Source organism: Galeopterus variegatus, unplaced genomic scaffold (assembly GCF_000696425.1).
Source record: "Galeopterus variegatus unplaced genomic scaffold, G_variegatus-3.0.2 Scaffold3105, whole genome shotgun sequence".
Taxonomy (NCBI): domain Eukaryota; kingdom Metazoa; phylum Chordata; class Mammalia; order Dermoptera; family Cynocephalidae; genus Galeopterus; species Galeopterus variegatus.
The window spans coordinates 88,760-105,864 of record NW_007729216.1 but is presented as its reverse complement, the minus strand read 5'-3'; the positions used below and the strand labels follow the sequence as shown (position 1 = coordinate 105,864).

Genomic DNA, 17,105 nt, shown 5'->3' with positions numbered 1-17,105 from the left:
CGCTTCCCAAGCGGTGCACTATCCAGTGCGCCACCGGGCCGGCCCCACTGTGTATGTTTTTGAACTTTGTACCATTTCAGCCATTCAAAATTTAAGACAATAATACAGATGTATAAAAAGTTATGTACTTAAATGTTAAAAGTTGTTGCTATGTGTGGAATAATTCGATCTTTTTCCAATACGCACATATCCATTTTCTAATTCTTCTATAATAACTATGCATTATTTGTGTGGTTAAAAAAATAGGATTTTTTTTTCCAGTTCTGTAGACTTGACATGTTTTCTTAACTCAGACTGGTCTGCTTCCCAGCCTGTGTGGCCGAGATTTTACTGTACTGGTGGACAAAATGAAATGATGGCTTTTGGCTAATGGAGACGAGGACTGAAAGGACCCTGGCAACAGAAAGAAAGGAGCCAGGACGCCCGGCTTCTCTGGTGGGTCCCACAACCTCTCCAGCAGCCCCACCTTCCTGAGCTCCCTGGCACGCACCTGACACTATTGAGCACAGCCTTGTCCTTGGCAGGCGGCTTGCTGATAGGCCTCTTGGTGCTCACCACCTTCACGGGGTGTTGCTCCTTCCCGGCTTTGCTGTACTTGCTCTTGTCGAACTTGGGCTTCGGCACACCGTACTTCCTCAGAATCTGCAGGGTACAAAAGCAAGCAGGTGGTTCTCAGGCTCACCCCGCAGGGCACCCAGGGCCCAGTAGAGGCATAGTGGGGATGGGGTGGCTACCTGGGTGAGTTGGTCCTCCAGCACCTTTTTTGGTGGCCGGACATTGGTGAAGAAGAGGTGGAGGAGGTTGCCTGGTGTCTGGGAGTTGATCTGCTCTTTGCTAAGATAGATGTCAGAGACTCTGAGGGGCTTCGTGGGTGTCAGGCTCAGCGTCTGCTCTGAATGGGCACAGCTCTTAAAGATTTCTGTCAGAACCTCTCTGGCCCCGGGCACCAGCTTCTCGCCTGTTAGAGGACAGAGGGAGGCCAAAACAATTCTGCCCTGCACATACTGTGTCAGCACAAGCCCCGCAAGCATTTGATTTATTTTTGGCAAACTATGTAGTTTTGAAAGTGGGTAATGGTCATTTACTAGAGGTGATGTGCTGTGGCCCAGATTTTACTACACTTGTGGACAAAATGAAATGCTGAAACCACCCAAATNAAACAAGCACTCCACAAAGCGTTCTCGCCTTTTCTAAGGGGCCAATCATGAACAGATTTGTGTGCTTCTAGGGCTGAGGGTCTGAGATAATACCAAATATTAATATAAAATATTAATAGTGCTGTGTCAAGCTGTATGAGAGCATGATGCAGAAGGAAAAATCAGTAACATTGATCCTGATCCTGTCTTTATTTAAAATTTTAATACTTTGGTTCTTCATGGATATTTTGCATTAATTCTGACTTTTTAAAATATTACACTAAAATATTATTTATCTTAATGACTGATTTTTTTGGAGCCCCATTAAATTTTTGTGCCCACAACCTTACTTACCTTACCCTGACCCCAGCTCTGAGGGAATAGTTCCAAATGTCATGATTTGCGGTAATAATTCAAAATGACAAAACTGTACTCAATATTACATTTTGTTCTTGAAAAACATAAAACAAAACAACTGAACTCTAACCTTACCCTGACCCCAGCTCTGAGGGAATAGTTCCAAATGTCATGATTTGCGGTAATAATTAAAAATGACAAAACTGTACTCAGTATTACATTTTGTTCTTGAAAAACATAAAACAAAACAACTGAACTCTGTTATGAAATTTCAAGCAAGCTTAAAGATTTAGAAAAAGGGACAAGGATGAAAACTTTTGAGCAAGACTGACAAAACAAAGATGATGACACAAAGAAAACTGTTGTTATTTATAAGAAGAAAAAAAAAAAAACCACTCCTGCTGCTTGGGGTGAGCTGTTGGCCTTAGACCAGAGCCTTCTGCTAGAGTCAGCTCTGTGGGGGCTTCATTAGAGCCCCATATCCCAGATTAGCACTTGGTATCCTATCGAAGTGGGGAAGCCAGACAGGGTTTCCCCACTACAAAAGAACCACCAGAATGACAAGAGAGATGGAAAATGGGACTTTGGGAAAAAAGGGCTGGAACTGTTTCTTCCCCAAGAAACAGTTTAAAAGGGTGAGGCATTAGCTGTCCTCAAGCATATGCCCAAATAATTATCAGCAATGTACTTGGTTTATTCTAGCTGCACAGGACAGAATACAAAATACACTTGAACCTAAACAAGAGGAGCCTGGCTAGACAAAAAGAAGAAAAACGACTTGGATGCAAGCCCACATTCAAGCCTGAAGCAGGCTGTGGCAAGCCACCCCTGGTGGTCTCTCTAGCCGAACACAGCAGGACTGTGGCAGGGGCTGTCCTGGCGGCCTTCAGTGTCCTGACAGTGGGGAGAGGGCAGGAATGTTCTCTTTACATCATACGAAGATGCACACAATTGGCCACCACTAGCAAACAATGAGCCTCTTGTCCCAGCTCCCACACACCCCCAATCATTTTCAAAATCATTTCAAAACCTGCAAACCCCAGGAGTGGCTCCAAAGTTGCTCTTTAATTTAAGAGATTAAAAATAGGGGAAATCGGTGGGGAGGTGGGGAGATTTTTGCTCAACTTTTTCTATAAATCTAAAACTGCTCCAAAAAAAGTTTATTAAATTAATAAAAAAATTCATAACCCACCTTTAATTGATTTATCATTGAAATAATCTTCTAGCCCTGGGCTCCCTTGGGTATCAAACAAACTCTGATTTACTACAGAGACAGTTAGGATCTCTTCCGTTGACATTTCCATCAATTCATCTTCACCATCCAAACTTGACAAACCAATCAAATCATTATTGTTAAATAAACTTGCTCGAATTTTCTCAATTTTGGCTCGGGATCTTATCTGTGTGAAAAAAGCAAAGGGTCAGGACTTGAATAGAAAGTGACCAGTCATTCAATATGAATGAGCTTTCCCCTTCCCACCTTTCACTGGAAACCCTCTACTCATATTCAGAGTTGCAAGAGCCGCCCTGCCCTATGTGGGTGAGTGGGCCTTCCTGGAAAATTTTCTCCCATGTGCCAACAATGGCGAATTTTAGGGGAACGACTCAACTGGACATCCCTGTTGCTAAACTCTGGCCAGCTCTGTGGGTTTACTCTAATACCCAGGGAGTTCAAGTCCATGCCTGGCTCTGAGGAAGTCTCCAGGAAGGAGGCCGATGGATTAAAAGAAGTGATTCTAGGAAAGAAATCGCCCACTGGGAGAGCAAGGCAACCCAAGTTCTCTTCCAGTGCTCTGCTCTACATATCTAAGGGGAAAGACAGTTTTTACTTTTGAGCCTAATTCCTATTATGCAAAGGTACAGGAAGACATATGACACAGGATTTCTAAACAAGGAGGTATGGGAAACACATTGGATCCTAAGGTGGAAACATGATTTGGCAACATGCACATCACCTGAGACTCAGAGTAGCCAGGAACAGAGTGACAAGGATCTATTCCCACACTGTTCCGTGAAGCTCCCTCCTGCCAATGGCAATGAAGAAAACTACCCGAGGCCACTCAGAAATATACAGATGGGGTCATGGGCCAGGATGCACTTGACAAAACCACCCACCATAAAGAGCAGCTTCCTGAGGTGCCCTACAGTGGTCAGTGATGAAGTGCATTTACTTCATGGCATTGGACTTGATATCACTCTGATGTGACCTCAAATAGAATCATCCTGCTGTTTCCAAGGGCTGCCCAGGGATCCCCCAGTTGCTCCAACATTACCTATTAGCTAACCTCTTAGAAATAACTTTGAAAGGTTTAAAGAGGCCTGGCAGAATCAACTTGGTCATGATTTTAGTGGCTGCCAAGGCTCAGAGCTATTACCTCCACAACCGCAAAGCCTTTGATGGGGCGTGCTGCGAGGGGCTGATTGTCCAGGGACGTGACTGTGTACATGGAGCCCATATCCGACACTGAGGCCGTCTCGGCATTGTCCAGGGGCTCCCCCAGGCTGCCCAGGCTGCCTAGGCTGCCAGTGCTGCACAGGGAGATGTCCAGGCTCTCCTGGCTGGACACCACATGGGGTTCCAGCAAGCTGGGAGGGATGGGCAGCTCGAGGCCTGAGGGCAAGGGGTCTGCGGAGAGGTCGCTGATGGTGTGCGAGATGCCCTGGGAGCTGCAGATGGAGGCCTGACTGGTGGAGGCTGAGGCGCTGACGCTTGGGGCAGGGGTCAGGCTGCTTGACGTGCTGACCTCCAGACTGTCCGTGTCAGGGAGGCCCAGGGTCTTCTCCAGCTCCACTTTGCTGTCCCCGCCCTCAGCCTTGTCTTTTGGCTTCTTGGGGTCTTCCTCCTGGAGTGGAATATAGATCTCATCTTTGAAGACCCCGCCATGGGCATTGCAGGCCTTGCGGATGGCACCTCTGACGATGCCCTCGTCCAGGTGGGTGGGGATTCCGGAGATTACCAGCAAGCGGCTATGGGCAGTGGGGCCCACCAGGGCCTGGCAGGCATCGCAGGCCTTGCGGATGGCACCTCTGACGATGCCCTCGTCCAGGTGGGTGGGGATTCCGGAGATCACCAGCAAGCGGCTATGGGCAGTGGGGCCCACCAGGGCCTGGCAGGCATCGGCAATGGCATCGCTTGTCACTCCCAGCCCCTGTGGGTCCTTCCTGGTGAGGTGCCGGAGAATGATAAGCAAGGTGAGTGCGCGGTGGAACCAGAGCATGTCCTCGGGCTTGCCACCCCCGATGCTGAGCATGGTGGGGTCTGTTTCTGCCACGTGGGAGGACTGGCGCTTTCCTGAAGACGAGGCCTTCTCCCGCTTCATCTTGACTTTCTTCCTCTTGGACAGGAGGCTAGGGCTTTGTGGTGTCTGTCCTGGGGAGGACGAGGAGGAGGAGGACGAGTCACTGAGGTTCGGGGCAGTTGTTGAGGTCACCCCACTGGCTGTGACACTCATGTTGGTAGGCAGGGTCACTTCAGCAACAGCCAGGCACCCTTCCATGAGTGCATGAAAATATGTGGAGAACCTGCCCTGGTCACTGGTAGCCGCTGCCCCTGAGCCCCCACAGGTGCTGCCTGACACCCAGCTCTGGGTCTCTTCATCGTATAGCTTATGGAGCTCAGACTGCAAGGCCATCAGCATGGCCAGACAGGGGTTCAGCTGGAGGGTGATGGAGGAGGACAGGCCAGCAGGGTGCCTCCTCTGCTCCAGGGTGTGTACCGTGCGCAGCAGCTCTGCCAGAAGGTGGAAAACAAGCTCCTTCACGCAGGCCGCCATGTCTGTGGTCCATAGGAAGTTTCCTGAAGCAAATGTAAAATAACAATAACAGCAATCATTCACGTGGTGCTTATTCTGGGCCAGCACTGTTCTAAGCACTTTAACAGATTCAGTCCTCATAAGGACCCTGTAATAGCTACGGTGTTATCCATCCCCATCTTACAGATGGAGAAACAAAGAGCTGCAGAGCCAGCCTGAGGTTACAGCTACTAGAGGGACAGCTAGGCGTCAGGGCTGGCAGGCTGCCCTAGGGGCTGTGGCCTTAAGTCCTGGGCCACATGACAGTGTGCCAGCCTGCTTCTGGCTGGAGCTCCAAATGTCATTATGTTCGTCTCATTAGGTTATCAAGCAAGTTAGTGACAAGTCACTAGAACAATCTTTCCCAGAGCACGGGATGCTTATGATTGGGGGCACACAATCCAATCTTAGCAAGCAGTACAGAAAATGATTTCTTCATAAATTCTCTTTTAGTCCTGATTTTGTCAATAAGAAAGCCCTCCATTGGAGCTGGTATATTCTTAATGGAGAGTGGGCCATAGACCCAGAGCCTTTGAAAGGCAACAGTATTTACCAGAATTTTGTAACAGCAACTATTTACTTTCCTTGTATTTATTTTTATAGTTACTTTCTAGGTAAGGCAAGGTATATTAATTTTCTATTTAGAGTAGTGATGTAAAGATTTCTTTAAAACTAAATTTAAGTTTAAAAAAAGGAGAAAAGGGGGCCGGCCCGTGGCTCACTCGGGTGAGTGTGGTTCTGATGATGCCAAGGCCACGGGTTCAGATCCCATATAGGAATGACCAGTTAGCTCACTGGGTGAGCATGGTGCTGACAACACCAAGTCAAGGGTTAAGATCCCCTTACTGGTCATCTTTAAAAAAAAAAAAAATAATAATAATAAATAAATAAATAAATAAATAATAAAAAAAGGAGAAAAGAATCAATTGCAATAAAAATGATTAAGTAAATAAGTGCTGATAGTCATGATTTGAGGACGTAGCAGGAACCACATAAAGGTGGCCTGAGAATGGCTGAAGTTTGGGAAATACTGTCTAGAACAACAGGATGGACTACACGTTTGTACCAAGGCCCCCATCATACCAGATGTGTGTCACATGTTAATCTTACCTGGAACTGGGCAGAAGGAGAGAAAGCTCGTGTTATGTGAGAAGCTATTAAGGACCAGGAACACCTGAGGCCCGCATCTCATGGAGCCAGCTGAGCCCTTGCCCCAGAGAGCCAACTGCAATTCATTATATCTTGACGGGTCTTCTATAGGGTAAAGATCACTGGATGGGGGTCCCAAGGGCCAGCTCAGGCTGGCTTACTGAGAGTTTGTGATTAAGTCCAGCACCTAAACTTCCCGCGCTCTCAGGAAGGACGCTGTTTGAGAATTCTGACGGGAAATAATCTTGTGGTTGTCCTGGAACAAGGGATCTCATAAAGCTTTCACAGAGGACAAGTGCCAAAACTCCCCTCTCCCTTTGGATCCAGGGCCAGTGCCAGACCCTTGGACGAAACACTGCTCATGTCACCTTCTCCGTTGCCCTCCTCCACCATTTGACACTGTGGTTGTCCTGGAACAAGGGATCTCATAAAGCTTTCACAGAGGACAAGTGCCAAAACTCCGCTCTCCCTTTGGATCCAGGGCCAGTGCCAGACCCTTGGACGAAACACTGCTCATGTCACCTTCTCCGTTGCCCTCCTCCACCATTTGACATTTGTGTAGGAGGATGGCCTTGGAGAGAATTCTTCTCCACCAAAATTGCACACGGCAGCCCATAAGCCAAGACTGACCATAGGCACCTCCTTCCCACACAGTGGTTGCCTTTTACCTACCCCCAGCCAGCCCCTAGGGTGTGTGAAAGAATGTGACTTAGGTGCCAACATTTAATAACTAGGAAATTCACATCAAAATCTGGAGTTCTGGCTTTTCTTGAAATAAGAAATAATTCTGGCAGGAGCAGGGCCACGTTCTAATGTAGCAAGAGCAGCAGGAACTCAGTGGCTGCCTGCAAGGTACACATACCCTCGGTTTACTGAAGACCCCCCAACTTTCCTCTTTTATTTCTCTCATTTCCATGATCTGTTTGACCCCCAAGGGCATCTGGGCTTGCAACTTTTTCCCCTCCAATATTTAATTATAAAAAAGTTCAAAAATATACAAAAGTTGAAAAAAACTGAAAAAATTATACAGTAAATACCCATATACCTACCACCTAGATTCTACCATTAACATGTTGCTCTATTTGCTTTATTACACATCTGCCCATCCCTCTAATTCATCCATAAACCCATTCTACTTTTGGATTATTTCAGACATCAGTATGTTTCATCCCTAAACACATAAGCAGGCATGCTGAATTTAAAGTTCAATATTTAGAATTTTTTGAGATAAATTTGCATACAGTAAAATGCACAACTCAAATTCCATGAGTTTTGTGATCCTTTTTAACCTTTCAGGTGCTATGCAGTCATAACATTTGATTGTGCAACATCGCCCACTTCCATGCCACCCCAAAGTTACAATAATGGCACATAATCATGTTTTAAAGTAATGTACGATAAAATTAATATTATCTTCATTATTAGTTGCCACCCCTCAAAATAATGGAAATACCCTGAGAATCATGGATTTGGGAGGCTAGGTTACACTATCAAATCTCTTCCCCAAGCCCACTTCAAATGACAAATATCTGACAGGAGGCTGCAGCTGCTTGGGTTACTATGGCCACTCCCTAGGCCACTGGGCAAGTTCCTTCCTCAGGCACCACGGCAGCCACCCTGGTCCCCTGGTCCTGAGGGAAAGTGAGCCTCACCTAGCAGCTCCACCACCTGCAGTAGGACCGACGTAGGAATGGTGTCAGGCTCATCTTCTGATTTCCCTTCGCCGTCCTCTGATTTCCAGGATAGAAGCTGCTCAGCGAAGGCCATGGCCAGTGGGAACTCCGGGGGCAGAGAATGTAAAACTAGAACGGCCCCAGGAGGCGGAGACACCCCTGAAAGAAGTACCAAGGAGGAGAGTGTGTGACTGGCAGCACCTGATCCAAATAAGCCCGAGAAGAGGAGCTGCCAGGTGCTCATGGAGACAATGGCTGGAAAGGCCACCCACCCACCCTGATTGAGTGGGAGGAAACATAATTCCCAAACCCTCCAGACAGAGTCAGCTGCAGGTGCAGAGGGAGATGGAGGCCATCCCTCCTGGGAATCCACCTACTAGTGGGGCAATGGGACAAAGGGCAGTAATGAGAACAGAGAAGGATAAACACTCCCACCTCAGTTGGTCCAGCCAGCCGGAGGGCCCAGAATGGGAACAGTGAGTCACACTTTAAAAGATCCTTCATAAGAATGTTCTGGCTTGGTAAGGAAATAATCAGTCCTTTTGTATGGCTGTAATCCCATTAAGACCATTAAGCTTGTACCGTGGACCAGTAAGGTGTCCCCAAGACTTGAGACACTACCAAGACCTTGGGTTTTGATTCTCTCATTACCTTTCATCATTGCCACAGCCTAAGTCTGACCAAAGCTGCCTACAGTGAGAGGAAAGAGGTCCCGAGAACTGACTGCCCTCACATCCTGTACTGTACCCCAAACCCCACCTCAAGCACTGGTCAGGCATAAGCCTGAGCATCAGAGGGCTTTGGACAAGTCAGAAAGAACCAGGTTGGCTTGCTCACTTTGGGGTGAAATGTTTACATGGTGATAATTGAGGAATGACAGGTAAGACAGAGATCCTCTATTTTTAATGTAAAGTTTAAAAATCAGCTAGCGTAGGCAAAGTATTATGAAAAAACAGACTCTAATAAAACGAGATAATAAGGTTGTTTAGCAATGATCAAATCACTTAAGACACGTCCTTTCACTTCATTCCCTAAAGATGCAATGTCTCAAGGACTGGGACCACGGAGAAGGCAAGGCCTCTTTTTTTGGCTGAGGTTCAAATATATTTTATAATCATCTCTGGCAAACATGTGACAGTCTTTTCTTATCAAACATGTTGTGGAAGAGCCGTGGAATTCTGTGACTAAGATTTCCTTTCCTTTTTTCTGTTAGTACTCAGAAACAGAGTCAGCTGGCCCCAGTATATAGAGGACAAACAGCAACAGTTTCAGCTTTTACAGAGATGTAGCCCTCACCTAAATCTCACACTGTGGAGGCTTCACAGAGGATGCCAAGGGACAAGAGCAACCAGGCTCCCACTTAGGTGGGGAGCAGACACTCACTGTGGCCAGTGCCCCAGGAAGTCATATTACACACTCGAGACTTCAGTTTTAATGAGAACTGGAAGAATGGCAATTGGGATAACTACAGCCTCAGACGGCTGTAAGGATGAGATTGCTCTGTTCAGATCATTCCTAATAGCATGTATCCCAGCACAAACTTGTGAAAGGAAAGGAGATCCCCACTGTAGCCTGGGCAGCATCTGCTGGGCCTTCCCAGGCAGGAAAGGGAGGTCTTCTAATCTACTGCCTCTAAAATACACTGCTCCAAAGAGTTCTATTTTTTTTGCCAATTGGAAGATGGCAAGGTACAAAATTCTTTGTATCTTCCAACAGAAGGCAAGCAGAGAAGGACTTGCAGCTGGTTGCATCTCCACGAGCTGAAGAAGAGACTCACCCAGTTTGATGTGGACCCTGTCTGTGGAGAGGACCACGGAAGGGTACTGGTCGGCGGTGGGGGGAGGCGCAAGCCCGGTGTTGGCTGGGGATGCATCCCGTGGGTAGCAGGCAGCCTCAATGAGGTTCAGCTGGCCGTTCCGCTTCACCTTGTGGCCGAGCCCATACACGAGCACCCGCGCCCAGGGTGCCTTGTAGAGAGAGGAGCTGTGAAGCAGGGATGGACATTAACAAAGAGGCCAGCCACACACAGTAGGGGGAGGCAGCAATGCCCTTCCACAGAAGGAAGTTACATGTGAATTGGCCATAAGACATTTCCACTACATTCTATTATTTATTTATTTTGGTGGCTGGCTGGTATGGGGATCAAAACTCTTCCACCACATTTTAGGTCATTCTGCATAAAGACTAATTCCCCAAACACGGGAGTATGGGAAGAACTGTAAATCATTTGCACTAAAGAATAAAAACAATTTCAGGTTTTTTTTCCTTTGCCAGTGTCACCAGAATCCATCTAGCTTTTCCCTCCCCATCAGCTTCTTTTGAGAATAGGCCACTTACTCTTTGCGGAATCCAGACTGACTTTCTTTGCAAGACACAACAACAAAGGCCGCCCCAGGGAAATTAACATCCATATTGACTTTGGACTCGGAAATTGGGAACTCTTCTGAGGGGAACTGCTCTGGTGCTGTCTGCAAAGAGACATTTAATAAGGCAAGCCATGGGCCAAAGGGAACACATTTCATCTTCTCATCTCATGAGGCAAAAAAAATCAGTGAAAGCACATGTTGTAATAGATTCAGAAAGACAAAAAAGCCCTCCAGGAGGAGGAAACCTGCAGATGGAACGAAGCAGAAGAGCTTCTAAGAAAAGGAAATTGAGAGGGATGGGGGTTTGGGGGAAAAAGGAGAGTAATTTTTAGCCATCCAGTAAGACTTCCAATTAAAAATGGTAAGCACCGGTCAGGGACATTAACTGCAGACTTCTACCTGCAGGAAAGAGCAGATCTGTTTCGTCAGCTCCAAGAGGCTCTCCTCGCCCTGGTGCAGGGTCCGGGTGATGGCCACGTTGAGCCACTCTCTCACCGTCTGGGAGTTGCCCTGGTAGAAGAGGTCGGTGGCAGAGCAGTTCTGGGAATGGATGCAATGCTGCAGAGACTGCGCCAGGAGGATAGAGCTGGAGCTGATGGTGCCATCTGGGGACAGGAAAGAAAACAGAAGCTTATGAGAACCAAAGCAGCAGGGCTGTGAGAGCCTACGTAACAATGAATCTCCTTTTAAACTTTTAAATTTTTAAACTTTTATTGTAAAGTTTAAAAATCAGCTGGCATAAGCAAAATACTATGAAAAAACAGACCCTAATAAAACGAGATAATAAGGTTGTTTAGCAATGATGAAATCACTTAAGACACATCCTTTAACTTCATTCCCTAAAGATGCAATGTCTCAAGGACTGGGACCGTGGAGAAGGCAAGGCCCCTTTTTGTGGCTGAAAGTTCAAATATATTTTATAATCATCTCTGGCAAACACGTGATAGACATTACCAATCAGCCCCTGGGGGGAGGGTCAGGATTCAGGAGATCAGTGGACTTGAAACTTCTGCTTTCTCTTTAACAGTAAAACTGTTACCTAAAATGAAATCTTAAGTAGAAGGTCAAGTCTGTTAAACAGATAGAAGTGGGGCTGCTTGGATTCAGGGGTTCCCTGAGTCTGACATATTCGGCTGCCCTGACCCATCTGAGCTGCACCAAGGAACAGCCAGGGTGCCTCAGAGTGGAGTTTGCAAAGCAATGTGTTAGGTCATCAGGCAAAGCTTCTTCCACAAACACTTGAAGCTTTCCGGATATGTTTCAGAGCCTCTACGTTCTTGGGGTGGGCTGGGGGATGCCGGGGGCTCAGAGGGGCTAGTGGAGACATGGCACAGAGACACTGACTGGGAGCCCATGGCTGGAAGCTGGAAGGCAGCCACCCAAGATGCCATCTGGGCTGACAGTGTTGCTTGCCATTGGGCTTTGGAGGGGGCCCCCTGCCTCCCTCGTCTCTTGCTCCCATCTTGGTGGCTGGACGTTGAGGTGCCAGAGGAAGACAGGAGGGGCCCCTTAGCCTTGAATGGGGCTCAGGACAGAGTCATTGCTCTGCATTCCCCAAGTGGACATACACCCAAGGGCCCCTGGTGGCAGATACATGCAGGCTGGCCCACTTGAAGTCACAACAAATCTAATGGGTCTGCTTGGGGGGTTTGATAACAGCCTTTTCCTTTCATTCCAATGCCAAATAGAATGTCAATGGCAAAAGTACAGTGGCTAGATTTCACAAATAATACTTAATTTCCCTTAACCATGATTTGCTTGGGAAGCTCAATGAGTGCTTAATAGATTGATGACTAAAGGGAGTAATATGCTTCCATTTTTCAAAGGGTGGGAAGGCACTCCCCCACACGGAGATGAGTGCACGAAGCGCAACTGGCGTGGGCCAGCTGTGTCTCAGGGCTGTTCTCGGGCTGAGTTCTGGAGTGATGGCAGCAAAGCTGAGCTTTACCTGGGAGTGGGGGAGCGAGGAGCTGACTGGACAGCAGCTGCAGGTGCTCCAGGGTAATGTCCCGGATGGCAGGGATGTGGAAGAGGCGGGTAAACAAGTGCGAGTTCTGGAGTGATGGCAGCAAAGCTGAGCTTTACCTGGGAGTGGGGGAGCGAGGAGCTGATTGGACAGCAGCTGCAGGTGCTCCAGGGTAATGTCCCGGATGGCAGGGATGTGGAAGAGGCGGGTAAACAAGTGTGGCAGCTTGGGGGCGAAGATGTTGAGCAGGGCCATGCGGCAGTACAGCCTGGCCAGCGCCGCCTCACACCGCAGCAGCTCTCTGCAAGGGAAGGGCAGGCAAGACTGCAGAGCAGCGACTGCAGGCCCCACCCGTACCAGGCCGCAGGGCTCTGCTGGGAAAGGACCATGCCTCGGGCTTCCCTTCAGGCCCTGTGTTCTGTACCCCAATGGAGTCACTTGTTTATTAAATACAAAGCCACAGTTAGGTACCAACTCAAAAAGCACCATGGAAAAAGAAATAAAAATATTTGTCCACACAAAAACTTGTACATGTATATTCATAGCAGTATTATCTGAAATAGCCAAATAGGGGAAACAACCCAAAATCCCTTAACTTAATGGTAAATCTATACAATGGAATATTATTCAGCCATAAAAAAGATGACGGACTGACACATGCTACGCATGCACGAACCTCGAAACATTCTAAGTAAAAGAAGCTAGACACAAAAGGCCACATATTATATGATTCAATTTACATGAAAAGTCTAGAATTAAGCAAATCCATGGAGACAAAATAGATTGGTGGTTGTCAGAAGCTGAGGGAACAGGAGAATAGGAAGCAACTGCTGATGGGTGTGGAGTTTCTTTCTGGGGTGATGAAAATGTTCTAAAATTGATTATGGTAATGGTTATACAACTTTGTGAATATACCAAAAACCACGGACTTGTGTACTTTAAATGGGTGAATTGTATGGTACGTGAATTATATCCCAATAAAGCTATTATAAAAGTAACACTGTGGGCATTTTTTATGTGATGAATTTATAAAATGATTAGCACTCATCTTGAATAATAGCTCATTAGCGACTGAGCAGGTCTCATTTAGAATTGCATCTCTTGGTAAAGAATTGAATCTAGCTAATGCTAAGCATAGGGATGGCTCCCTGTATTTTATTAGCTAATCACCATAATTAAAAAGTCTCCTGGTAGTAACAATGTAAATAAAAAGTTAGACATAGTCCTATTGTTTACATAAAATCTAGTCCAAAACTCACTCTGAACCAACGGGTCATCTGATATTGCCGACTGACCCTAATTAAATTTAATGCTGGTGTATCATAACTCATATTTGAGCATAATGGCAATTAAAGAAGGAACCCGACATGTAATACTTGAGGAATTTCTAGCACTATGAAGTGAAGACAGAGAAAAAGACAGCTAGAAGCTGCATCTTAGGAGGTTTCTTTCTCATTTACACCAGTTTATCTGGTTCTCATGCCAGAATTAAAAATAAACCAACTTCCCCTGTCTCCTCCCTCCTTGGAAGTCCATTTGTTGACTGCATTAACAAAGAACATAAGGACCACTGCAGCAAAACACATGAGGTCTGAATAGGAAAAGCTAAAAACCCCCATGGTACCTCTCACAACTTTCACCTTGGATTTAAAAGGCCAACGTTGCGAGGGATGAAGCTGTAATGAGATTGTGCCAGGTGGGCCTGTAGCCCCTGCTTAGACCCTGCACGTTGTCAATGCCTCTGCAGCAACTGCTGCTAAGTCCTCTACTCTTTGTTGTTCAAAGCCCTCCCTAAAACTCACGTGAGTGCTTTAGGACAGACTATACTTCTTATGAAAATCTGTACCAGGACCAGAAATCCAGTCAGTATTCAGTGATCAAACAAATCTGCCTGGCATGTTTCATATTTCTCTCAATACCCTGATCAGAGCATTAATACTGAGGGGAAATGTCCTACACTTCTAGGCCAATTGTAACCCTATTAGGACTTTCTTCCTTTTATTTCAGTTGCTACTCAGTAGTCAACAGGTTTCATCTATCAGAGATGTTTGCTAAAAATATGACTGAAAGACTTATTAAATAAAGCTTTAAAAGCTTTTAATAACACCATGTTGATATTCAAGCATGCATATTTTTGGGTCCTTTTCAACAAATATTTTCAGTCTACAATGTGTGCCACGGCCCAGATTAGGCACTGCGGGCTCTAGCAAAGAATCAGATAAAACCTCTGTTTTTAGAAAGCTTATATTCTAGAAAGGAGATACAAGAACAAGTTGTAAAAATAACAACAAGCAAAACTGTCATGTCCTGGGAGAAAATTAAAATACAGTGTTATGTCAAAGAGTGACTGGCTGGTTACCTAAGAGGGTGAGGTGAGACCTTTTGGAAGAGGTGGCTATTCACTGAGATCGGAGCAACAAGAACGAGACAGTCATGCAATGCAAAGCTCTAAGGAGGAAGCGAGTTTGGTGTGTGACAGCCACTGAGAGGCCAGCACTGCTGGATGAGAGGATAGCAGAGGCTCACTCAGGCTGTCGTGAGGCAGGTGAAGGGTCTGAATTCTACTCCATGGAAACAGAAAGCCACTGGATGGTTTAGACCTGATTGGCAAGCTGCATCTGAACTGGGAGGACTATGAAAGAGAACAATCTTGGTGGGAAGCCACAGCTTTGAGGCTTCCTATAGTATAGAGACTCTTATGACTGGTATGCCTCTTGCCGGAGTCCCTAGAAGCTATGCCTGCAGAGTTATCACAAAAGATTCCAGTTCTGACTTAGGTCATAGGGCTGCTCAGCCACCACGTGAACCCTACTGTGTGACTTCTATCCGTCATACCCGAGTTATTACTTGGGTGGAGTCAGAGAATATCCCCTGCACTTCTGTGTGAACAACTGAGGACTCCTGCTGAAGAACCGTCCATGAAACAGCCCTGTGGCATGCCATGCTTCCTCTCCTGTATCTTCCAAGTAAAGCTAATGCCAAGTGTGGCCTGTTTTGGTCTTGTAAATCTGATTGTCTCATTGACCTTAACCACCCAAATGGGGCCATATAGTACCCCAATGGAGATAGAAAGAGGCACGTGCATCTGGAATTTCAGGGAGAGATCAAAGCTGGATTGACAACATAGTGAGCAATTATATTGGCTAATGGATGAAAAGCATGAACAACAGCTTATGGAAACTTTTATTAGAGAACTTTCATTGATTATTATATTTTTCTCTGAATTGTTACAAGAATTTTTAGGACTGAAAAGAACAATTCACAGGGGATTGGTAACAGTGCATGTAAACGAACTCACCAGATCTGTGGGCTTTAAGCCACTGAGGGCAGGCACATGCCTACAGCACCTTCTGATCCCTTCCAGAGCCCCACACAGTGCTAGGCACAAAGCAAACACTCAAGGTATTCCTGATTAGCTTAACAGAGAAATGAGCTGGCTGCCCACACAGTGTCCGGACATCTTTATCTCTCCTTAACCTGCTTTACTCTTTGTAACTTTTCCCACACTCTCCAAATCTCTAGCTACCCCTGAGTGCCCCCAATTCATAGGAGAGTGTATGTGGCATAGGCCGGGTGATTCTAGATGCCCCAACTGTTCTTCCCAATCCTGCAATCTTACCGTTGTCTTTTCTAGCTGCTTTCTCTCTCTCTGTTAGCTTTGAAGGAAAAGCTTTCTTGTCAAGGATAAATGGTACATGTGGTAAAACATAGCAAGTGGATTTCTGGGACCCATTAGAAAGAAAGGCTCAATTTTACCTGTGGATTTGGAGGTTGGTATTGTCCAGTGTGACCAGCCCATTGGTGGCAGTCCTGCGGTAGCCTGCTGGGGGTCTTTCCAACATGTCAATAGGATACCAGTATCGCACCAGCACGCCTTCACTTCGGAGATACGTTTCCACCTGCACCAATTCATTCACCTATGATAATAAGAGAAAATGTCTGTTTTTCTGAGCACTGACTTTGTTTTCTGAGTGTGTGTGTGTGTGTGTGTGTGTGTGTGTGTATATAGTATATACTTGGAATGTGTGTGTGTATGTATGTGTGTATATATATATATATACATATACACATATATATATACTTAAAGTCTAGGCTTTTAGTTATTATTCTTATAATTTACAACTAATTGCTATTTCACAGACAAAATAAATAAATTGAAAGGGAATTCACAATATATGTTTGAAACACATATTACAAGTTTATACAATACAAACTTGCTACTACTTTTCTGAGAAAAGAACAAAATAATAAACGTTAAGAACCATGAAGATTTTAAATAAATTTTTAAATATAAATGTGAGTTAACTAATAAAAAGGCCGAAAGCCAGTAATTAAAAAAAAACAAAAACAAAACTTCAAAGTGGTATTTTGGAAGGTACAGAGCAGAATCAGATATGGTTCATCAACAAAATAGATAAAAGTAGAGGATACACACACACACACACACACACACACACACACACACACAAATATACATATATAGACTAATATATATATAACCAGACTACAGCAGTAAATGCTAGTTTCATGCCATTGATTGAGTCTAAAAGTTCAAAGACATCCGATTACAGATACTGACAGTGTTTTAGTTTTTCCATACCAGATAGAAATTTTTTTTTTTTTTTTTTTTTTTTTTTTTTTCCGTGTCCAGCAACGGATCGCAACCC

The 17,105-nt window shown here is 45.7% G+C and overlaps 1 protein-coding gene across 1 annotated transcript in view; it reads right to left on the bottom strand.

The window, feature by feature from the left end:
* HECTD4 (HECT domain containing E3 ubiquitin protein ligase 4) overlaps window positions 1-17,105 on the bottom strand; it is a 111,580-nt gene that overhangs the window by 16,768 nt on the left and 77,707 nt on the right. Inside the window, exons 48-58 of the mRNA XM_008583961.1 lie at window positions 16,195-16,355; window positions 12,558-12,739; window positions 10,872-11,077; window positions 10,444-10,574; window positions 9,884-10,089; window positions 8,086-8,265; window positions 4,519-5,289; window positions 3,869-4,404; window positions 2,686-2,893; window positions 735-958; window positions 491-642 (exon numbers count right to left, since the gene is read on the bottom strand). Coding sequence (XP_008582183.1) covers window positions 491-642; window positions 735-958; window positions 2,686-2,893; window positions 3,869-4,404; window positions 4,519-5,289; window positions 8,086-8,265; window positions 9,884-10,089; window positions 10,444-10,574; window positions 10,872-11,077; window positions 12,558-12,739; window positions 16,195-16,355 — 2,957 coding nt within the window. The remainder of the gene's footprint in view (window positions 1-490; window positions 643-734; window positions 959-2,685; window positions 2,894-3,868; window positions 4,405-4,518; window positions 5,290-8,085; window positions 8,266-9,883; window positions 10,090-10,443; window positions 10,575-10,871; window positions 11,078-12,557; window positions 12,740-16,194; window positions 16,356-17,105) is intronic.